The 24,609-nt window shown below is 37.4% G+C and overlaps 2 protein-coding genes across 5 annotated transcripts in view; one reads left to right on the forward strand and one right to left on the reverse strand.

Moving 5' to 3' along the window:
* The window catches only part of b3gat1.S (beta-1,3-glucuronyltransferase 1 S homeolog), a 54,492-nt gene extending 40,612 nt beyond the window's left edge, over positions 1-13,880 (forward strand). For all 3 annotated transcript variants that reach the window (XM_041571281.1, XM_018227683.2, XM_041571280.1), the window contains 2 exons: positions 6,843-6,945; positions 12,218-13,880. In XM_041571281.1, the coding sequence (XP_041427215.1) occupies positions 6,843-6,929 (87 nt within the window). In that variant the 3' untranslated portion in view covers positions 6,930-6,945; positions 12,218-13,880. The remainder of the gene's footprint in view (positions 1-6,842; positions 6,946-12,217) is intronic.
* A 4,639-nt stretch (positions 13,881-18,519) lies between these two features.
* glb1l2.S (galactosidase beta 1 like 2 S homeolog) overlaps positions 18,520-24,609 on the reverse strand; it is a 33,761-nt gene continuing 27,671 nt past the window's right edge. The window contains exons 17-19 of one of the 2 annotated variants that reach the window (NM_001086835.1): positions 24,268-24,379; positions 21,556-21,672; positions 18,520-20,452 (exon numbers count right to left, since the gene is read on the reverse strand). In NM_001086835.1, the coding sequence (NP_001080304.1) occupies positions 20,366-20,452; positions 21,556-21,672; positions 24,268-24,379 (316 nt within the window). In that variant the 3' untranslated portion in view covers positions 18,520-20,365. Of the gene's footprint in view, positions 20,453-21,555; positions 21,673-24,267; positions 24,380-24,609 lie in introns of those variants that run through there. The other variant, XR_005962756.1, reaches the window with a different exon arrangement.

Raw genomic sequence — 24,609 nt, forward strand, 5'->3', positions numbered from 1 at the left:
ATAAACAATCTGAAAACAACTGAACTGAAAAAAAGTGTTGAAAGGTGAACAGCTCCTTTAAGTGAATGTAAAGTCTCACTTATGAGAAAAGGTTGGCCAAGTTTAAATTATTTACATTGCGGAAGAGGTGGTTAAGGGAGGATATAATTATTGTTTGTGTGGGGGGGGGTTCTTACAGTGAGTGAAAGCTATACAGTTGTGGAAATATACTGGCAGATTTATTAGAAAGGTTTTATCCAAGGACTGATCCAGTTGGCATCTTGGAGTCAGAAAGAAATCCCTCTGTGAGAATACATGTGGTCTAGTGGGGTGGTAGGGACACCTGCCTCCTCCTCTTCTGTACCGTGTGTCTGACGTCATCATGCTTGGTTCAAAATTCTACTATTTAAAGGCAACCTAATTCCATTTGCCAACGTAAGTCTATTTTCTGATAGTTCCTGGGAGTGATTCAAGCCTGATTATCTTTTCTTTGATCCTTGCCTGTCCCTGACCTCTGCTAGTTCGCTGCTTGTACCAACCTTGTCTTGTTACTGACCATTCTATCGGATCCTGACTTTGTACTGTGTTACTGATTGGCTTTGTCCCTGATCTGTGTCCTCGACTACATGCCTGGCTCATGTTTCCGTACTGCACTCTCCGATTGGTATTGACCTCAGCATGTCCCTCGACTACGCTTACTGTTCCTCATTCCTCCTGTCATGTTACGATTCCCTTGTCTGCCTAGAACTCTTGCCTTGGTTCTCTCACTCTAAGACCTGGTGGCATCCAAGTAGCAGAGGGCTCCTCCAGAAGCAAAAGGTGGTGGTTATAGTCAGACGGGTGAGCCACAATCAGAACCTTGACATCTGTTCTGGTGTTTTAGGATACCATACATTACATCCCCCTCCCCCAAGGCAAATTGAAGATGCTTCAGATGGAGTTTTCATTTTCCTCTGTATCAACTAGTAGTTGACATGTTTCATTTAGACAAAAATGAATATTTTTCAAAACTAAATTACTATGTATGTATATTGTTATTTGTAAATGCTATTGAAAACAGTTTCTGTTTGCCTGCTTATATTCTTTAAATGGTGACCCTGGCCCACCAGCACATCCTGGCCTCAAAAGCTAGTCCGGTGCACGGTAAGAGGGATCGGCACCCTCCTAATTCACCAGGAAAAAGAAAAAATTACTGTCAATTTAACTAGAATTTTTGTCTATAAGCCAAAGTCCATCTGCTCCGATAGACAATATTGTCAGGCTTCTCTTTAGGTGCTGGTCAAGTGCAAGAACTTAAATTACTCACTGCTCAGTCAGGAGAGAATTCCATTATGCCATCTGCCCAAAAGATTTTATCGCCAGGTTCCACTTTTACACACTAAAGAGGCATTATTTAAAGCCCACTGGGATGCACCGGAGGTGCTGGTCTAGTTTAAAGATAAGCCCATCTCCAGAGACTCTTCAAATAATGTATTCTATGTTAGTACCTCCTCACTTCCCCTACCAAAGAAATACTTGGATTTCTACCATCTTGACCATCTCAGCGTAATATAGTTGTAAGTAATTGGTGCTACTATGCACACAAAATATTCGGGCCTTGGGACAAGAATTTGATTAATTCTCCTACAGTACCAGAAGACAGAACCCCCATAATTCACACTCCATTATGGGAATAAGTCATTTAATTTCCCACAGTACAGCGCAAATGTCCAATTCTTTTACTATTCTGTTTTGTTTTAAATGATTTTAATTTTTTTTCCAAGTTAAACAAGCAGAAACTTTGACAAAAGATGAAGGCTGAACAGTGAAGCTCATTCAGTTATAAAACAGTAGATGGAGCCATCTTGATTGTTCAAGAGATTAAGACACATGGGTTACACCAATCATACAACCAAACTACTTAACTACCTAACCTTAAAGTAACTGTCACGGCCGGCACCCAATACCAAAACAGGTGCTAAGTACCCTGGTCTCGGCTCGGCTTCACCAGTAGTGTGACCACTGTTGGGCTTCGGGAGGAGCCCTCAGCTTACTTGGGTGCCACCTGGACTTAACGAGGGGTACAAAGCTAGATGTTCTGGCTAGCAGAGGGGCACGGCAGGTAGAGAGTCTTTTGGGCCGAAGGTCACGGTACAAATGGAGCAGGCAAGAGAATCGTCAGACAAGCAGAGTCGAGGCAGGCGGATATCAGAATCGTCAGGCAGGCAAGGGTCAAACCGGGTTGTCAATCAAGGGGTTAAGCAGGAAGAGTTGTCGTAGGCAGGCAAGGGTCAGGATACAGATTTCAGAATAGTCAGGATACAGGCAAGGTCAAACACGGATAATCAGACAGACGAGATTCAGATCAGATGCACAAGGCTCAGGAAACCACTAGAAACAAGTTCTATCACGGGCCCTGGCTGGGAGTATGAATGGGCCTTAAATACTTTCGAATTTCGCGCCAAAACGTGCGCCAATGCGCGCTGGCGTAATCACGCCAGCGCGCCTGTACCTTTAAGAGGCGCGCCGCACGCGCCCTAGGAGACCAAGATGGCGCCGGCGCTGGAGACAGGAGAAGGAGTGCGGCGGCGTGGCGGCCGTCCACGCCGCCGCACCACTAGACCACCAGGTAATTTTATTACAGTAACACTCAGCGAATATTACAAAATTCTAAAATAGTACACTTGTAATAAAAGTAATAGAAATAAAGAATACAAAGACATTTTCATTGAACCTTTATGGATTATCTTAATATTGTAGCAAGTCCAAAGTATGTGATTTGGAGCTAGTGTCAATTTGATCCCAGAATATTGACCACATTTCAGTAAATGATCTTTTAAGGTGTGGTTGTGCTGATTTTATCCTTATTGCTTCTTGCCAACAAAGTTGGTTTAGAAGAGATAGAATATCAGTCTTTGAAGGAGTGGACTCGGACAGCCAATTTAAGAACAATAGTTTTTTTGTAGCAGCTGTAAACAGCAAAATTAGGTTTGACAATAAATCCTTCTGGGAATTAGGCTGCCTCTTCAGACCTGGTCTTAGAAAGTCTAGATGTAATAGTGCAGATTTTGGGCATAATTTAATTTTAAGCTTTAGTTTTAGAGACAAAAACTTTTCCAAGGATAACCATACCTTGTTCACTTTTGGACAGTCCCATAAGTAGTGAACTAAGTTCTATTCTGTTTTGTACAGATTTGTTCTTTACCTACGTATTCCCCCTTCCTTGCATATTTATTACTCACTATGTATTGCAGTATATTTTTTAACTTCTGTGTAAACATACCAGTGGGATTTGTTTTAGTCAATATCAAAGCACAACAATATATTTATATAATGCTTGTTGATTTTCTCTTAATAAATGTCAACATGCTTAGTAATCCATATACTGCATTCAATACGCTCAAAGCTGATGTGACATTCATACATTCCTAATTAGTTCACAGATTGATTTCACACACATATTGAAGACTACACAGATCCTAATTACAGATGTACAGTATTTTTTTAACATATAGTATTGAGAAGGACTCTTGTTCATTCTTTAGAGTGATTAAACTGACACACACAAGTAAAATGAACATGGGAGATTTATTGATACTTAGCACTGTAGCTGAGTGACTCCTCCATAAAATGGCTCAGTAGCAATTCCAACATAACCAGGCACTCTGAAGTCCAGGACGAAGTCAAAGAGCCTCTCCTCAAACAAAGCTTTATATATGTTTTCCCCACTCAGAATACAAGAAGAGTAAAGTACTTATCAGCTGATATGGTAAAATACATCATTATTGAGTAAATATTATCAGTTAACATACTATATGTAGTCAAAATCAAGCATTAAATAGTGTCACATTCCTTGAATTGCTAAAAGCTCTAAGTGCCATCTTTAAGATGTTGCTCTGTTCTCTCAATCTTCTGCTCTGTGAATCACTAATTTTCCTTAGTCTTAATCAGAAAGTAGGCACCCTGGTAAATATGTGTACACTCAACAAAGGCAAATCTACACATTCAAAACAAGTTCTCCATAAGCTAACCACTCCTAAGCAGGGGCACTTACTTTTAAGAGGTGATTTTAATACAGTTTTAAAATTCTTGAAAAATAACATTTAGGGGCAGTGTGAATTTAGAACTCATCAGAGAAAAACTCACTCACTTTCTATTCATTCCTATGAGATTTTTAAAAGCATATTTATCAAATGGTGAACTCCATTGATAAATATGATTCTAAAAATCCCATAGGAATGAATAGAAAGTGAGTGAGTTTTTCTGTGGTGAGTTCTAATCTCACATTTTGATAATTCTGCCCCTTAAAGAGGGTTTCAATAGTACTGATGTGCCAGTACAGTAAACTCTATTGAAACCTTCAGCCCTAAAGAAGTATGAGAGAGCAGCGCATCAATATGTGCCAGTATGTGTCTATTTCTAACACCTTCAGAACACAGGCAGCAGTATAGACCAAGTGGCAGATCATTTCATTAATGACTAATGTGCCCAAATATTACGGCTACTCGATTCCTTGTTTAAATGAGTTACATGATGTGGGTCAAAGAATGTCAGGCTGAATGGTCAGCCCCCACACATTTTCACCTCACCAAATCTGGCTCTCGTTATAAAAAGTTTGGACACCCCTGTGCTAGACTGAAACACCAAAGACAGTTACATTGAACTTTAGAGAGTCAAGACTCAAGAGTGAGTTTATTGTCATTTCATCCATTTACGTTTGTACAGTACACAGTGAAACAAAACAACATTCCTCTAGGACCATGGTGCTACACAACACAATATACAGTAGATGTACCGGACAACAGACAAAAAGTGCAAGTGCAAAAATATGAAACTTCTGCAAGACAGGTCAGCACAGTGCAGGGACAGGACAAGACAGTGCACACTCAGCAGATGTAATATGTTAAGTAAATAATGCTAAACGTCAGACATGATGGGTGTATCATTGTGATATGATAGTGATAGTGATATGATAGTAGCAAGAACATGATAAAGAACATGACAAAGTGCAGATGCGCTCATAGAGAACATCTGTATCCAATGGCTATTCATCCATACAATGGCGTACAGTGGGTATATAGTAAGGTCAGATGGAGTGTGTGTGTGTGAGAGAGATCTGTCCGGTCCCTGAGTATTCAGGAGCCTTATGGCTTGGGGGAAGAAACTGTTACACAGTCTGGTAGTGAGGGCCCTAATGCTTCGGTACTTTTTTCCAGATGGCAGAAGTGTGAACAGTGAGGGTGAGGGGTGTGTTGGATCCGCCACTATGCTGGTGGCTTCACGGATGCAGCGAGTGGTGTATATGTCCGTGATGGAAGGAAGAGAGACAGCAATGATCTTCTCTGCTGTCTTCACTATCCTCTGTAGGGTCTTGCGCTCCATGACACATTAGAGCCGTTGATGTACAGTGGCAGGTGGTCACTCCTAATCTTCCTAAAGTCAACAACCATCTCCTTTGTTTTGTCTACATTGAGAGACAGGTTGTTGGCTCTGCACCAGTCTGTTAACCACTGCACCTTCTCTCTGTATGGTGACTCGTCATTATTGCTGATGAGAATTGAAAAAAGTCTTTGTTTATAGTTAGCAATCTGAAAACAACTCAAGTGACAAAAGTGTTTGGAAGGTGAACAACCCCTTTAAACAGGAAATAACACGTCAAAAAACCCATACCACACCAAAGGTTGCTACACATAATTGCAGTATATGACACTTGGGAGCATATGTATCAAGGGTCGAATTTGAATTGAAACCGAAATGAAGTCTACATTTTTGTTGGTTGAATAGGTTCGTTTTCGACCGAATAGGTCTGTATTCGAATCATACAAATCGAAGGAATGACACATTCGATCAAATTCGATTTGTAGTTTTTCCCAAAAAAACTTCTATTTTTAAAAGTCCACCAATTGACTCCAAATAGATTCTAGGAGGTCCCCCATAGGCTAAAACAGCAATTCGGCAGGTTTAAGATGGCGTATGAAATGGCGTAGGAAATAAGCTACAGCAAATAGGCATATAAATTGTTTTCAGCTATTATGTCAGACTGATGTGCTTACTAACCAGATTTGCTTTGCGGTCCCCAGCCACTACTCTGGCTCCTGTCACCTTGTACAATGTTTTGTATCGTTTTTTGTTTCGTTATGATCGAGTATGATAGGACCTTCTGTGTGTTATTTTAAACTGAGCTGGTATTTCAATATATTGAAATACATTTGTATTTAAAGACACAAATGTTGTCTACAAAGAATGCAGTCAGACCATTGTGTCATCTGGTGCAAACATTTTATTCCTATTTTAACCAAATTCCTCTTAATGTCACTTTGTACGTTTCCCCAAATGTTACCATAGTAAGAGCTAAAAGCACCTGCAAACATTTTGCACTGCAATATAGCTCTCTGCAATTTGCACAAATACTGTGCTCCCAGCTTCTACAGTTTCTAGCTTCTTTAAGAGCTCTGATTTGTTATACAAAATAAACAAAATACCGTGCAATCCCCTTGCTTGAAGTCTTCCTAACATCAGAAACCTGCGTGAATTTGTAAGCACAGGGACACAGACTGTTATAAATACTTTATAGCAAGAAAAAATTACCACAATACAAGGGCAGAAAGTGATCATTGGCTCTTTTAACTCGATGTATAATGTAATGGTTTTCGGGTGAGGTGGAGAAGGATGGCTACCCAAATGTGTGAACACCATAAATGCTTTCATAAATACTGGTGGCCAGTCAAATATGGGCAAAAGGCTAAAAAAATTTATTATTATTATTATTATTAGCATGTATTTTTAGAGCAATGGTACATGCTAGGATCTGATTATTTTACCTTATGATCTTTGAAATGTATTGTTTGGGACCAGTAAATGATTAATATTTGGGGTATTTTTAGATTCTGGTGTGGCACACTCGGACGGAGAAGCCAGTGCTTGTAAATGAAGGGAAAAAAGGTTTCACGGACCCCAATGTGGAGATCTGAGAAAAGTCAAGAGCAGGTAGGAGAACGAAGGGGCTTTATATCTAATCTAATAACTGCACTGTTGAAATTTGTTACATATTAGTACTACCGTATATACTCGAGTATAAGCCGAGTTTTTCAGCATCCAAAATGTGCTGAAAAAGTCTACCTTGGCTTATACTCGAGTCAGTGGGCAGTAGCTGAGATTGCAGTCACTTTTAATCATTCCTATACCAACAGTTCGCTTGGGGAGAGACTGCAATATCACACAGCGCCCTCTGTTGGTTATATGAAAGAATAACAGTGCGCCCTCTGTTGGTTATATGAAAGAATAACAGTGACTGCAATATCACACAGCGCCCTCTGTTGGTTATATGAAGGAACAGTGATGGCAATATCACACAGCACCCTCGGCACATTGTAGTTGGACAATGGGACAATGCATACAGTAATGGCAATTCTCTGTCACCATCAACTTTGCAAAGAAGTCCGGTTGATCGCTGGGGGGGGTCGCTTTGGCGGAATGTGCGCTGCTGGGAGACAGGGCTGTAGTTGTGTCTAGGCTTTTACTCGAGTCAATACGTTTTCCCAATTTTCGTAGGTAAAATTAGGTACCTCGGCTTATACTCGAGTATATATGGTAACTTAATTAAGACAAAGCATTTGCATAATTTCTATTGCAGTCCATGCTACACTGTATAACACACTATATAAAAGCATGCATATTTATAAAGCTTTGTAATAAATGTATGTAAATGTTTACCCAAGTGTGAATTTCTGACACACTATGACAGGTGTTAGTTTGGAAAAAAGCCACATAAGACTGCATTCAATGCTCCAGAAACTCTTTAGTGCCTGATTTTGTCATTGCTGAATTCTATGAGTTAAAGTCTATGAGTAAAGTTTAAGGCCATGTAAATAACTGTGTAATTTTCAGCAATAGGATAAAAAATACACATCTTAATAAATGCAATCATTAGCTCTTTATATAAGATTGTTTTCAAGACATTTGATTACAGTCACATGAATGCAACTAGAGAAATTTTAATGTAAAAAGGAAATGTTGTAACTGGGTTCCTGTTAATAAATAAAGATACTGTTATGGTTATTATGCAGTGTAAAACGAAATTCACCACAAAAAAGGTGTAAAGAGCTGTGTAAAATAAATGGCTAATTTATCAAGGTGTGTGTAATTTTACACCATACGAACACCAGATTTGACACCGTTATTTTACATTGATTCTGGGGGAAGTCACATAAAAAAAAAAAATTAAAAAAAAGTTTTTACACCTTGTTTTACACCGCGAGGTGTGGCGATTATTATTTTTACTCAGTTTGAATGCAGTTTTTTACACTGCGAGGTGTGGCTCCATTATATTACTGCGCCATTTTTTACACAGCATAATAAACATGCCCCATAGGGGGAAATTCACTAAAGGGCGAAGTGTCTAACGGTAGTGAAAATTCGCCATTTCTGGCTTCGCCAATTTACTAACTGGCGCAGGCATAACTTCACTAGCGAAGGAGATAGACTCTAGCGATACTTTGCACTCTTACGCCAGGCAAAGTTTTGCTCTGGCGAAAGAGCGTTACTTGCAGATTCACTAAGATGCACCTTTTACTCAACGTTACCTGTTCCGCAAACTTGCCTTCGGCAGCTCAGACCAGGCGAAGTGCAATAGAATGTATAGGGCTTCTTCAATTTCTAGTTGAAAAATTTTCTAAGTCCCAAAAAACGCTGGCGTCTTACTTTTTCAGGATGATAGGCTGCAAAAAAACGTAAAATTTTTTTTGGGTACCCGGGCTCACCCATACATTTCCTAACATATGGCACATAAACTATACACTGGACTCATGTTATTTTATTAACCTTTATTAAAGTTTCCCGGGCTTGTGTAGTGTAATGTATTTGCTGCAACATATACGTCCATTCAACTTTAACTTCCCGCCATATGCAAATTCGCCAATGTTAGCACAACTTTGTTTTGGTTGACGCAGTAACGCTAGCGCAACTTCGCCAGAGTACAGCGCCCTGGAGGCAACTTCAGATTTTAGTGAATTAGCGTTGTCCTGGCGAATCTATGCCTGGCAAAGTGTTTGGATGTGAGCGAAGCCGGCGCTGGCGAATTTCCGCAGGTTAGTGAATTTGCCACTTAGGGGCAAATTCAGTAAGATGCGAAGTTGCGCCAGGCGCAACTTCGCCGCACTTCGCCAGGCGTAGTTTCGCCAGGGCTCCGCAAATTCACTAAAATCCGAAGTTGCGCACAGGGGTAGCGTAAGGTTGCGAAGTTGCGCTAGCGTTGATTCGCTATATAAAGCAAAGTTACACTAGCGAAGGCTAATTTGCATACGGCGCGAAATTCAAATTTCAATGGAGGAACACGTATCTGCACTACAAATGCCTAGAAAACCTTCAAATCATCAAATAAAAATTTTATTTTGCCCTACACATGTGCCCACTGTCTAGGTAAGTTGCCATGAGTCAGGAAATGTAGGGGGAGGAAGGGGAGCCCCAAAAAATTTTCGATCTTTTTCAGCCTATCAGCCATCATGTAGAAAACACGCCAGCGTTTTTTTGGGACTTAGAAAAAAAATTGACTTTTTTTAAACAATCCCTATCTACTCTATTGCGCTTCGCCAGGTCTGAGGTGGCGAAGAAGTCTAGCGTAAAAGGTAGCGTTCAGTACACTGCGCAAGTTAGTGAATTTGCGTAGTTTCATCGCTAGCGAAGATTCGCCTGGCGTAAGGTTGCGAAGTAACACTAGCGAAACTACGCCAGCGTTCGTTAGTGAATTTGCGCGTTCGGCGCTTCGCGGCTTAGTGAATTTGCCCCTTAAGTGTTTAGTAAGACAAATTAGTGGCAATTTAAAGCAAGTCTGTCAGAAGTGTGGCTATGCCTAGCTCCATGCGCTAGTTAAAATCTGGCATGAATACAGTGCTACCGCATTACAGCAGTGATGTATTTATTACAGAGTACATATATGTCCAATTTGGGGTGCAGAGACTTGCAGCAATTCTTCTATATTCAGGGGGAGGCACAAGGGGAAAAAAATATGGTTTATTGTGCCCCATTATACAAATAGTACATGACCTCTGTTATGGTGTTTGGAACTGGGTCAGGGTGCCCAGGGTATTGTTAGATGCTATTTTTTAGGGGCAGACTCCATTACATGGGCACTGAAAAATGTCATACTTTGGAAAATGTTCTGGTAGGTGAAGATACATTTATGGTTAATTTAAAATAATTTTATATACAGGAAGTGTGTATGTACCTATATTATTACTTTGAGTTTATCAATATAACTGGTAAGCATATTCTGTCATGGGCTAACTCTTTAAAAGGGAACTATCGCAAAAATGAAACTGTAATATAAGCTTCAGCATACTGAAATAAGAAACTTTCTAAATACAGTAAATTAAAAAGTTTGTACTGTTTCTGAAATAATCAAGTTTATCTTCACTATTCCTCTCTCAGCATCTGTTTCTCTTAATTCTGACAGTTAGACCCAATATTCGTATAGGGGGCTCCTTTTGCCTAGAAGATGTATTAGAGTGCACTCTATAAAAATCACCAGACATCTTGTCTCTCTACATGCAGGATTCGTGCAAAAGTCAGTTGTTTGATTAGATTTTGTTTGTACTGGAATCAGTTATTTAAATGAGCTCTAATTCATCTACTAGGAAAGGAAGCCCCCCTATAAGATAAATTAGATCTAACTGTCAATGACTGTCTGACACCCAACTGCTGCATGAAGAGAGAATGAAATGAAAAAAGTGCTGCCAGAGGGATAGTAATCATAAACGATGCAGAATATTTAATTGATGATATTTACAGAATTTCTTATTTCAGTATGATGAAGCTTATATAATATTTTCATTTTCGCAATAGTTCCCTTTTAAGTGCCATACATAGCAGTGAATCCACTATTCTGTGATTGAACTGAATCCCAAAAAATTCATGAAGGATTTGTTTGAACCCTAATTTCCATATGCATAGAATGCAGGTAAAACACAAAAGCACTGGATGGAGATGTCCATTCATACTACAGCAATGTCTTTTCTATTATTTTCTTACATTTGAACACTAGATGTCGCCATTGCAACATATATTTTTTATTGCTTCTCTAGGGGTAACATTCTTACTTTTCAGATAATGGATCTTTCTGTAATTTGGATCTTTATACCTAAGTCTACTAGAGAAACAGATAAACATTAAATAAACCAAATAGACTGGTTTTACTTCCAACAAGGATTAGTTATATCTTATTTTGGATCATGTACACGGTATTGAATTATTTGGATGAAATGGAATCTATGGGAGACAGCTTTTCCATAAGTTGGAGCTTTCCAGATAACCAATCCCATTCCTGTATATGAAACAAACCATTTACAGTTGATCCTTACAGTGTCTATACTATACAATCTGCATACCAAGACATTTCATTAATTCAGATTTAAATGACAATAGCAATGATGTATAATGTCATAATATCATGCCATAAAACACTGGTTTGTTAGTCACCCTTACAGTATGAGAATAAGGTTTCTGACTTTTATTATGCATAAGAATAAGCAAAAAAGCAAACAATTATGTGCCAAACATTAGGCTGTAACAGCAACAGAAAAGACATTAAACAGTTATGCTGGAAACTTCCTAGACCTTGGTACATTCTGGTGGTTATTAAAAATTTCAAGTAAAATGTAAATTCTTCTGGGGCAATGCTTACACTTATGGAATCCCTAATGTAGAAGCCCATTAAGAACTCTCATTTGAAGCAATGTAGGTGGTTCTTCACAGTCAGGACAGTGAGGTTGTAGAATGCACTGCCGGGTGATGTTGTGATGGCTGATTCAGTTAATGCCTTTAAGAGTGGCTTGGATGATTTTTTGGACAGACATAATATCAAAGGCTATTGTGATACTAAGCTCTATTGTTAGTATAGGTATGGGTATATAGAATTTAATTAAAAGTAGGGATGGGTGTGTGTATGGATGGTTGGTTTTTATTTGGAGGGGTTGAACTTGATTTTCTATTCTCTGTAATAACAAGCACACTTAAGGTATTTTAACCAAAATTATGAAAATATTCCTTATCTGGAAAATCACAAATCACAAGCAATCTGAATAATAGATCCCATACCTGTTTCTGTGTACATATGTAACTATGTGTACAGAAACTGGTATGGGAGCTAAGCATTTTGGATAATATACCCCATACCTGTTTCTGTGTATTTAGTACCTTTTTTTTAGAAATGAAACATTTATGCCTGATTTTCACTCTTTTTCTTTCTGGTATATTCTTTTTGTAGGGACTGCTTGCAGGCATGGTACTTTCCATTCTTTGGGCCTATTCTCAGCCTGGTGGATCAAGAGAGTGCTTTTGGAAGCATTCCGCCCCACCTCCCCCTGCCCCGCAGCTTGCAAGGGACTCCATGTGTATGTAATTTTATCCAAGAAGCACAGCACATGTGATGGAGGGAATGATGAAGATGGCAAGGAATGAAGAGCCCTGTTTTATAGTACCACAGCTTAATCCATGGTGTTCTTCAATGCTACTCAAATGATATATAAATAGAGTAAAACACAGGGAAGCCAGAGGTCTAGTGATCTATCTTCCACCTGCAGGAAGGTGTAAGTGAATGCCCCCACTGTAGTGTACACACTTTTGCAGACCTTCAGTACAACAATAGGATCTAATGCAGAAAGTGGATTATAAGGCTCTGCTTCACATGTTCCACTGCAGAGAGCCTGGTAGTATATAGGATGCATCAAAACTGCACAATGCCATGTATCGCTGTAGTTTGCATGCTCACTGAAAATAAAGAGCAGAGGACTTTCTAGTAATTATTGCCACACAGGTTTAGATTTTTGTTATTTTGACTGATATTTTAAATGTCTTTTTACAAAAAATGGATATATGGAAAAGCCTTTTGGTCTATATAAACAACCAAACTTGGTAACATAAATAAGCACTCTGTCTAGGCATATTCTATTTCAATTAGTAAAGTAGCAAAGTCATGTTTGTACCTGATACAAATAACTAAGCACAGTTCAGATGTTAACTTATATACATATACCCAACAATGAAGGTACTGTACAATAAACATAGAAATATCTGCTCCAAATCAGTTTGGGCTTTTCTGCAAACCTGGGATATATATAGGGTGGCCTTTTAAAAATACCCTATTTAAAAATCAATTGACTCTATAGGCCAGAATTTCCAGTTCAATCTTTCATAAATCAGCCCCTTAACTTTGTGATAATGTTGCTGCTAATCTTGCCAGCTGTACAGTATATTTGCAATTTAAGGACCCTCAACAAGCTTCTAAGCCACAAGACAATACTTAAAAAAACCTCGTAAGATTTAGCCTTCTTCATTAAATACACAAATGTTATCAGTTACTTTCCAGTAATCTCCTTAATCACAACATAAAAGCTTGACCCAACATGCACCAAAATGTTGCACTAAACCGAGCCTTATTAGGAAGTACAACATTGTGTGTGTATGTCAAAGATTAACACAGAAATAAAATGAGATTGTCTTTATGGCATAAGCCCATTATAGCTAGCAATTTATTAATAATTGAAATAAATCGTAAACATATTATGTAATATGTACAGTATATGAGCAGAAACATTGAAAATATGGTGAGTAAAATAAACCTGCATGAAAAACACTAAACAATAGATAAGCATTAGTTACTTAACAAATTTAAAAAAAGACTGGTAGCAATAATATGAGAAACAATTTATCACTATACACAAATAATTTCCATGGTAAATCTTGTGCATATTGAGTAAATTAGTGTTTCCTGAATCCAAATGCAAACCTTGAATGTGATACAGTTTCAAAGCTCTGAAAACCCTAAATGTGATATTTTAAAAGCTCTGCAGACAAAATGTCTTCTTTTTTAATATGATGCAAATTTTTGTACATTGCTCTGTAGAAGTATAAAAGCCTTATTAATAGAATGGGTGGATTTTCCCTTACATTTGCAAGTAGTACAAGTGCATATAACATTCCTTCTGTCTGTATCTGCCAAATCACAACAATGCGCATTGTAAGAAGAATTGAATCCTATAGAGAATGCCTATTTTCCAGGCAGTAGCAACATTAGTTTATATTGTATGTAAGAGATACAGTCCATCCAGATGTTAACAATACAACCTTTCACAAAATTCATGATAACAACCACAAGCAATCATTTTTAAAGGAACAGTAAAACCAAATCTTAATTATATAAAGTTAAACAATAGTAGTGTTTCTGTAGCAAACACAGCAGTTTTACCAGTGCAGAGCAGCACTGCATTATATTTTAATTAAATTTTTTTGATGTTACTGTTCCTTTAAACTGGTAAAGTGTCACCGTAAGTTATTGACCAGACTTGATTCTCCAGCAATATTTCAGTAACTTAATATAATAATCCCACCAAGGAGGCATTTGTGCCTACCTCTCTCTAAATCCCCTGAATTAGGTCCTTGGCATAACTATCACGTGTGCATGCATGGCCCCTACTCCAATATTGATCGGCAGAGAAAGAATATTCTATGCCTTTAAATAGATGACAAACAACTACTTGCAAACAGGAAATATTTTACTTTCAACTAGGCAAGGGTTAGAAAGAAAGCAATATCACAGTGCCTCGCAGTATAGAAGTTAAAAATTAAAACGCTTGATTAAAATCAAACAGGAAGGGGTCGATTCACAAAGGGTCGAATATCGAGGGTTAATTAACCCTCGATATTCGACTGGGAATTAAAATCCTTCGACTTCGAATATCGAAGTCGAAGGATTTTAGCGCAAATAGTGATTATTCCTTCGATCGAACGATAAAATCCTTCAAATCGAAACGATTCGAAGGATTTTAATCCAACGATCGAAGGAATATCCTTCGATCAAAAAAACTTAGGAAAGCCTATGGGGACCTTCCCCATAGGCTAACATTGAGTTCGGTAGCTTTTAGATGGCGAACTAGGGGGTCGAAGTTTTTTCTTAAAGAGACAGTACTTCGACTATCGAATGGTCGAATAGTCAAACGATTTTTAGTTCGAATCCTTCGATTCGAAGTCGTAGTCGAAGGTCGAAGTAGCCCATTCGATGGTTGAAGTAGCCCAAAAAACACTTCGAAATTCGAAGTTTTTTTACTTCGAATCCTTCACTCGAAGTTAGTGAATCGGCCCTGAATACTTCAAAATGAAATATATTATAACAGTCCATAGAAAGGAAGCTTTGTTGTTAAGCAATACATCCAAGAATATACATATTTTTGTGTAAAAATTACACAAAAAAGGATGTGGTGAAAGATTGCACTGGTTACAAGAATTCCATCTGACAGATGTTGTGTTAAAGGATAATGAAAGCCTAAAAATAAATAAGAAAAGCTGAATTTTATATACTGAACTGTGCCAGCTGAGAGGTTCAGCGGCCCTCAAACTGTAATGATACATACCTTCAAAGCTGTCCACAAAAGCGCACCATTTATGCCTTTGTTAATCTGTTATGTACAAAAATTACTATGCTCAGTGTGCTGTGCTGTTTTGTTATCAGAGCATGGGGGCCCTCTCCCCTTCATAGGGCTAATGAAGCACTCTCTGGCTGCTGAACACTTAGGGGCAGATGTATTAAGGGTCGAATATCGAGGGTTAATTAACCCTCGATATTCGACTGGCGAATTAAAATCCTTCTACTTCGAATATTGAAGTCGAAGGATTTTGCGAAATTCGTTTGATCGAACAATCGAAGGAATAATCGTTCGATCGAAGGATTTTAATCCATCGATCGAAGGATTTTAATCCATTTTTTCCAAGAAAAAACTTGGAAAGCCTATGGGCTAACATTGACTTCGGTAGCTTTTAGGTGCTTTTTTTCTTAAAGAGACAGTACTTTCGACAATCGATTAGTCGAATAGTCAAACGATTTTTAGTTTGAATCGTTCGATTCGAAGGTCGTAGTCGAAGGTCGAAGTAGCCAATTCAATGGTCGAAGTAGCCAAAAAAAACATTCGAAAATCTAACTATTTTTCCTCTATTCCTTCACTCGAACTTAGTGGATGGGCCCCTTAAAAAACAGAAATAGACATATAATGATGTGCTGTACACAGTGCATCAGAAGAACAAAAAAACCGAAGACAGATGCTTTAGCCACCATTTCATGACATACTATGGTCCTAAGTATTGCACAACAGTGGGGCGCCATTTTGTGATCACTGCAGAAATGGCATTGTAAGGTCCCTTCAGACCCCGTGGGGTTGGCGGGTTAATTTAAACTAATGTTGCTCTCGGCAGCTGTTGTGAATTAGACCCTAAGCTCAGCCAACAGATAGCACCCCAGAGCATGTGCTAAATATCAGCAGAAAAGAAGATGAAGAGATACTGGGGCACAAATCTTCACTGCTAAAGGGCTTTGACCACCATGGGCTAAATTGCTAAAAACATAAGAGGAGTCATTTACTACAGGGAAGGCATTGTGTGAAGTGCAAAATATGGCCACGATGAGCACCTTTTTGCACTTTGCACACTGCTTCCCTTATACAGAGCATTTCTGCAGGTATCTGAATTCTGTTTTGGTCCTCCTTACTCATGTCATTTAGACATGCAAGTTAGGGAGTGGCAGGTAAGGAGGACACAAGCTGCAATGGGGCCCTATGCTTCAACCTGCCATAGGACAAGGCTGTGAACCTCACCTCAGCATTTCTGCCAAGGGAAAAGTAAATGACCACTATTGTGTAGTATTTGTCACCTATGTATTTGTATAGCTGCAGGTCTCCTTTAAAGCGTATATTTACAGCAGCTAGCCTCTTAAAGGAGAACTAAAGCTTATCTAAAGAAGTAGGCTATAAACATTGTACATTATGTTTTAGGCTTCTGTACCAGCCCAAGGCAATCACAGCCCTTTAGCAGGGAATATCTATGCCTCCAAAGATGCCCCAGTAGCTCCCCATCTTCTGCTGATTCACAGCACATGCTTTGTGCTGCTCTCACTTACTGAGCTTAAGATATAATTTACTGTACAGTATATACAGAATAGGCAGGTAACAATATAAGGGTGATTAGTACTTGATACAGATAATTGCAACGTCAGCTCAGAAACCATTGCAATTAGCATCAGAATTTAATAACAGCCTTGTAGCATCAGCTTATATTACAGACAAACCTAATTTTTTGCTTGTAAATTGCCAATGACCCCTAAGCGTAGCTTCTTAACAGCTGCTCAGAGCCCACTGAGCATGCGAGTGTCACTTTCCAAGATGGTGACCCCCTGTGACAACTTTGAAGTCCTGGATCATTGTTGCTATTGAGAAACTGAACAGTTAGGCTGGTTCAATATGTTCAGTATGTGAAACATGGCATTATTTACCATATTCATTTTTAGGGTTTAGTTCTCCTTAAACTACTTTATTTGGTATACATACCATTCAAACTGCAAGTGTGGAAAAGGTATTTAGACTTTGGACTCATAGTCCCTGAAGTATTACGAAAGAGGATTTTATATAGAATATTTTAGGATCTGTTTACTTTCAGTTGGCATGTAAACATTGTGCTTCCTGGCAAAGTGATGGGTACAAAAAACATTTTGATATATACAGTATATATGTATTGCATACTGTATATATATATATATATATATATATATATATATATATATATATATATATATATATATATATATATATATATAAAATAAAGGATCCGCACTCTCCTTTTCTGTTCCAAAATATAACAATTTTTATTTTTCACATCACAATCCTAAAAAAATAAAAATTGTTATATTTTGGAACAGAAAAGGAGAGTGCGGATCCTTTATTCTCTATACCTCAAACATTGATCGAGCACCTCCAACTAACTAGCGTCAGAGGTGCGGGCACTCCAGGAAAAGTATATATATCTATATATATATATATATATATATATACAGTATATGTATATATATATATATATATATATATATTTACACAGACTTCAGCAGAGTTTTTTTCCAAGCAGAGGGTACCTGTAAGGTAATGGGTGGTGCAACACAATGCTGAGTTCCTGCCAGTAGGTTATTTTGCAACAAACAAATAAATAAAATATAATAAAATAAACAAAGAGAATATAATAATACAAAGAATGAGCAATACCGTGGAGTACAAGGTTCAAATTGATAATAAAACAGGGGGCCCAGCCCACAATACATTACCTTCCATGCGCTACTTCTGCAGACACAACAAGCTGCTGTTTTTAACAATTACAGTATGTTGTCTTCTGAAACAATATTTGTTTTAGTTTTTTTTCTTTCTTTTTGCATATTTAAAATTGAAAAAAAATAAATGTTTGTGAAAAAAAGTGTCTATAAAACAACCTGGTTGAGTAAGTGTCATTTTTATAAAAACATTTACAATTTTGCCATTTTATTTTAAAGCATCACAGTTGTGGCTTTACAGTCTGTAGAACCATATGCCAAGAAAGGTTAACTACAGTTTGAATTATTGATCTCGCTGTAGGAAATGAATACAGATTCCTGCAAGAAAAATGGTTGCACCACAATCAGAGTTGGATGTACAGGATAACACATTCTTGAAAGCCCCTTGGTTTCCACTGTTAACCAGTCCAATGATAAAACTACAAGATCACTTTCATATTAGTCATTTTATTATGAAGTATATAAAGCACAGACATAATACATATGGTTATACAATAGGAGTAAGGCACATATAAATACAAATACATTCTAATAGAACAGGTACACAGGGCTCTTCATCTACAGAGAAAGGGAGACAACAGATGTGCAGAATGGAATCTATTACCCTACATTTTTGAAAATTAAACATGAAGGGACAGTTTAAATTAAAATGATTTATTAATACGATGTAGGCAGTTATATTCTAAGACAAATGTATTATTATATGTAATGTATGGGATCCGTTATCCAGAAACCCATTTTCGAAGGCCATCTCCCATAGACTCCATTTTAAAAATGATTTACTTTTTATCGTTAATATTTAAAAACTCCCTTCTGCTTGGTCCCAGCTAAGAAATAATTAATCCTTATTCGAGGCAAACAACCCTTTTGGGTTTAATTAATGTTTAAATCCTTTTTTTAGTAACCTTAAGGTATGGAGATCACAATTACAGAGAAACTCCATATACAAAAACCCCCAGTTCCGGAGCATTCTGGACAACATACCTGTATTTTGGTTACTAGAGTTCCATTTAGCAGGCAGAGGTTTGAATGAAAGGCTAACAATAACAGTGAGATTAAAGTATCACAGTACAATACATTTTGGTTGCCAAGTTAGTGACCTCAATGAGCTTTTTAAATTTCAAGGTGGAAAGAAGCAAAAAGTTATAGTCAAAAATAGTAATAGTTAAAACAAACTATGATAAATAAATATCAAGACCTTTTGAAAAGTTATTTAGAAAAAGCCAATCTATGACTTTGCAAGTCACAATTGTAATTTAGAGATACTCCGTAGATGGAACCGCTTGATTTCGTTAGGGACTGAGCTTGAGGAGTGAAAGTAGATGCAGAATCAAAGATAACTAATTTAGCAGGTTTGATGGGTTGATGACTCAAGGCACTATACTGTTAATATTTGCAAATGGTATTAAAGATTACTGGAATAGTCTGCATGATTGGGAATTTAGTAGTGCCATTCTGGTTTTAATAACTTTGCATAAAATATTCCATGTGGAGATGGTCGAGACCTGAATTAACTGAGCTTTGTTGATATGGAAAAGCAATGAATATATTTACACATTGCACACAGATGAAACACTCATCTATACAATTAAAATTAAATATATCTAAGTAACTTCATTTTTACAAGTAATAAATTAAAGGTGTCTTTACCTAGCCCTGAGTAAATTCACTGTCACTGCCCTCAGCAGTGCTTGTTTTAAAAAATAACTTTGGTGTTAAACACACATTAGGCAGTTCTTGGAATAATGTTTCAAGCATCCATTCAAGTTTTTTTAAAGAAATTTGTAAGGCTAATGTAGGAAGACTGATCACTTGGAAGACATAAAGATGGTCACATTCCATAAACCTGACTACTAAAACCAAGAGCACCCAATCCAGATGCCTGTCCAGTGCTAAATCCAGAAAACTGGTGATGGAGAAGAGAGAGCAACATTCAGACATACAGAACATTTCACTTAATTATTTTGTTGTCTGTTTAAAATAGTTCACCTAACTTTGGTTGCCGTGAAATCCTGAGTTGGGTGGTGAAATATCACACAGGTATTTATAAATTGATCAAAAACATAAAAATAATTTATATTGCCACAATGTAATGGTGGTTCCCCACTTCTTGAGAAAAATCCAAACAAAAATGAGTTCTTTGCCATAATTTTGTTTTTGTTTTGAGCGTCAGCTTGAAGTGCTCCATAATAAAAAGTAATCTCAGGCATTCTGAATAGGAAGCCTCAGTACTGCAAGCTGATGTTGGATGATTTTAGGCAGGAATGACAATAGCCGTTATTCCACATATTGCATTTTTCCAAGTATTGGTGTATCCACAGTGAACAATGTCTGCCCAGCCTCATATTCCTCAAATAATGTAATCTGCAAAGAAATAAAAGATATTCAATTGGAAGCAGAACGCTTTAGGCATGTACAGATATGTGCCTTCCCTCTAAATGATTTTTGGAACATCTAAACCAGAATTCAGCATGTAGACTTATGCAATACAAAGTTATTGGGAGTAGGTACATGTCAAACTCTGGTGCTTGCGTTTCCTGCAGGCTAAACATTGCTGGGTTCATATATCAACACTAGGCATAATTGCACCTCAATATAAAGTAAATTTTACAAAATGGGATATCTATGGCCAGTCAAAAAGGACCATCATTTATGGGAAACAGCCCCCAGTACCAATGGCGAGTAGAGCAACAAAATAAAAAGTATCCTGTAACAAAATCCTTCCATTAAAACGTCTTTATTTCAAAATTCATATTAAATTCATATTAAAAGAGTATATAGACCCCAAGGTGTTTTGCCATGTTTGCACCTCAAACAATAACCCTTGGCAACCAATCAAATGTTTGTTTTCATTCTTATTTGTGCAGCTATGCAGCAGGCGGTAAAAAAGATATTGATTGATTTCTATGCATTAGTCCCCAAGTGCAAACTTGCACAGTGTTGCTAAATGAGCCCAGCTTTGAAGTGGTTGATACATAATATTCATTATTCACCCCAAATAATTAGGGGCAGATTTACTAAGGTTCAAATGTGAATTCGAATTTTCAAACTGTTTTTTGGTCAAAACTCACAATTTCTAATTTAAAACCACCAACTCGAATTTGAATTCAAAAGTGAGATTTATTACACATTGACCATGGAAGCAGTTCTAATTCCATACTTTGTCACCTAAAACCTGCCGAATTCATGAAGAAGTCAATGACAGAGGTCCGTTGAACCACTTGAAGATGTTAGCCTACCTGACATTCGAGTTTTTTTGGAGGAAAACTCGATTTGAATTCTATTCAAATTCTATTTGGATTTTCGGCTTGTTCCTATTCGATTGAATATTAGACGTTTTTTATTAACCTCCCATTCGAGTTGTGAGTACATTCAAATTTAAAAAAAAATTCACATAACTTCGAAATTCGACCTTCAGAATAACTCGTTACACTTCAGTAAATTGTGCTTAGTGGGAAACAACTTACTTCATTGACCCCTGGCCATAACCAGGGTCCAGGAATAAAAAGAGTCTCTTGAGGTCCAATATCCCAGTAACGTCCCAAGTTTTTGCTATTTACAAACACAACTCCCTTTTTCCAGCCCTATAAAAAGAACATAACACATTATTTCTTACTAAAGGGCAATGCGTACCATAACATTTGAACCTAGAATGATGCTACCAACTTCAGAGATGTGACCATGAGATGAAGTACAATGAAATGTATTCCCTCAAAAAACATGGCAGCATAGGCATGCACATTTTGTCATGCTCTTCATCTGCACAATCCTGATATATATGATATGAGCTACAGAACTACATGGTATTCTTAAGGTTCTAGACACTCAAGATAGGGTGGATCTCCATTAAGAAATGCTATTGCCAGGCTGGAGTTGAACCAGCTTGGTTGAAACATGATGGTGCAGGCCTGACTCACCAGTCCCGCCAATCCCATGCCCTTAGATCTGATGTTCAACCTATTAAACTGCCATATATATATATATATATATATATATATATATATATATATATATATATATATATATATTTATATACATTCCCCTCAATCACAGCACTCACGTTTAGAAGTATCTTGTTGGCCTGGGTGCATGTATCCAATGTTGTTTGTAATCCTCCAAAGTAGAAACCGCACTCACAGGGCTTACAAAAATATAAAATATTTTATTGTGGAAAACTAACGTTTCGGCTGCGTTCCAGCGGCTGGAACGCAGCCGAAACGTTAGTTTTCCACAATAAAATATTTTATATTTTTGTAAGCCCTGTGAGTGCGGTTTCTACTTTGGAGGATTATATATATATATATATATATATATATATATATATATATATATATATATATATATATATATATATATATATATATATATATATATATATATATATATATATATATATATATATATATATATATATATATAGAAAAAATAAAAAATTGACACAGCACTCCAAGTTTTGTATGCAAAAAAAGATATATATTGTAGAAAAACATACCAAAGCCCATATCTTTTTTTGCATACAAAACTTGGAGTGCTGTGTCAGTTTTTATTTTTTCTATGATATTGGCTACTTTGGCAGTGCCTTTTTGACTACTTGCACCCAGAAACCAAGAGGGTTGTGCGGCAATATCTCTTTTTATATAGTATATATATATATATATATATATATATATATATATATATATATATATATATATATATATATATATATATACACACTTGAAAAAAGACTGGTCCACACAGGGACCTTCCTCATGGCCATGCCGTCGCCATGAGGAAGGTCCCTGTGTGGACCGAAACGTCACGTCGGCTATTCATGCACGAAATGAATACACTTTGATTTTGATACACAAAGATCCCGGTGTTGCTGGTCTTTTTTCAAAATAATAAAAAAAAGTTTATCTGCTATACAAACAAATAAAAATGGGGCAAATTTACTTACCTTCGAGCCGCACTTCGCCAGGCGAGTTTTCGCCAGGGCGCCGCTAATGCACAAAAATCCGAAGTTGCGCTCAGGGAGGCGAAAGTTAGCAAAGTTGCGCAACCGTTAATTCGTCAAGCAAAGTTACGCTAGCGATGCATAATTTGCATACGGCTCCAAGTTAAAGTATAATGGACGTATATGTAGCAGCAAATACATTACACTACACAAGCCTGGAAAATAGTTATTTTGCCCTATACATGTGCCCACTGTATAGTTTAGGTGCCATATGTTAGGAAATGTAGGGGGGGGAAGGGGGGTACCCTCAAAAAAAGTTACAATCTTTTTCAGCCTAACACCTGTAGAAAAGTAAAAGACGCCAGCGTTTTTTGGGAACTTTTTTTGAAGCAAGCCCTATCTACTGTATTGCACTTCGCCTGGTCTGAGGTGGCGAAGGCAAGTCTGGCGCAAGAGGTAACGTTCAATAAAATGCGCAAGTTAGTGAATTAGCGTAGTTACGTCCCTTCGCAATAGCGCAACTTTGTCTGGCCTAAGGGTGCGAAGTAGCACTACAGTAGGTCTACTTTGCTAGTGAATTTACACCAGCACCTGTTAGTAAATTGGCGAAGTAACGAAATGACGTCACGCTGGCGAATTTTCGCTAGCGTTAGCCACTTCCCCCTTTAGTAAATTTGCACCATGTCTTAGACAAAACTGCAAAATTTTGAAGAACTTTGATCCCTAAAACTGGTCACAACTTTATAGAAGTCAGTTGAGGATGAATCTGAAGCATTTAAAGGAAAACTTTACCCCGATATAAAGTTAACAAACTAGTATATATTTTAATGTAAATATTGCCTTTTTACATCTCTTGCCTTGAACCACCATTTTGTGATGGTCTGTGTGCTACTTCAAAGATCACCTGACCAGATAATAATGCAACTCTAACTTTAACAGGAAGAAGTGTGGAAGCAAAAGACAGAACTCATGTGGTTCATGTGACCTAACATGTATGGTTTGTTTGGTTGCACCGTGAATCCTATGATCCCAGGGGGCGGACCTTATTTTTTAAAAGTTAGTAATTATCCAATAGCACATACTAAAAAAAATTATTATTAAAGTTTATTTGAGTGAAGCAGGGTTTTACACATGAGCTGCTTTATGAAATATATTTTTATAGAGACCTACATTGTTTGGGGGGTATAGTTTTCCTTTAAGGAAGCTGAAAGACAATGCAATAAACATTATTTCTCTGTCTTACCTTCATCCTAAGAAAGGTGTCCGTTGGTGAACCGACAACATTTAATGCCCCTTGGTAGAATGTAGGTCCAGTTTTGCAGTCCGATAGGTCAGACCAGTGGACTTCGTTAATACTGGAAATGAAAAACAAATACCTTCATAAAATAGTCTAACAAAGGAGAAATTAATGTGAGCATTAGCCATTCAAAAAACATAATTCATTTTAAAAATGTTTGTGATGCAGGGGAACAGTGGATCTGGCTGATACCTTAGGCATAAGAATAGCATACTGCAACTACTGCCTGTACTCTGACAGGCTGTCATGTATAAAGCCAGACAATATATCTCAAGCAACCAAGGTACT

The sequence above is a fragment of the Xenopus laevis genome, chromosome 7S (assembly GCF_017654675.1).
Source record: "Xenopus laevis strain J_2021 chromosome 7S, Xenopus_laevis_v10.1, whole genome shotgun sequence".
Taxonomy (NCBI): domain Eukaryota; kingdom Metazoa; phylum Chordata; class Amphibia; order Anura; family Pipidae; genus Xenopus; species Xenopus laevis.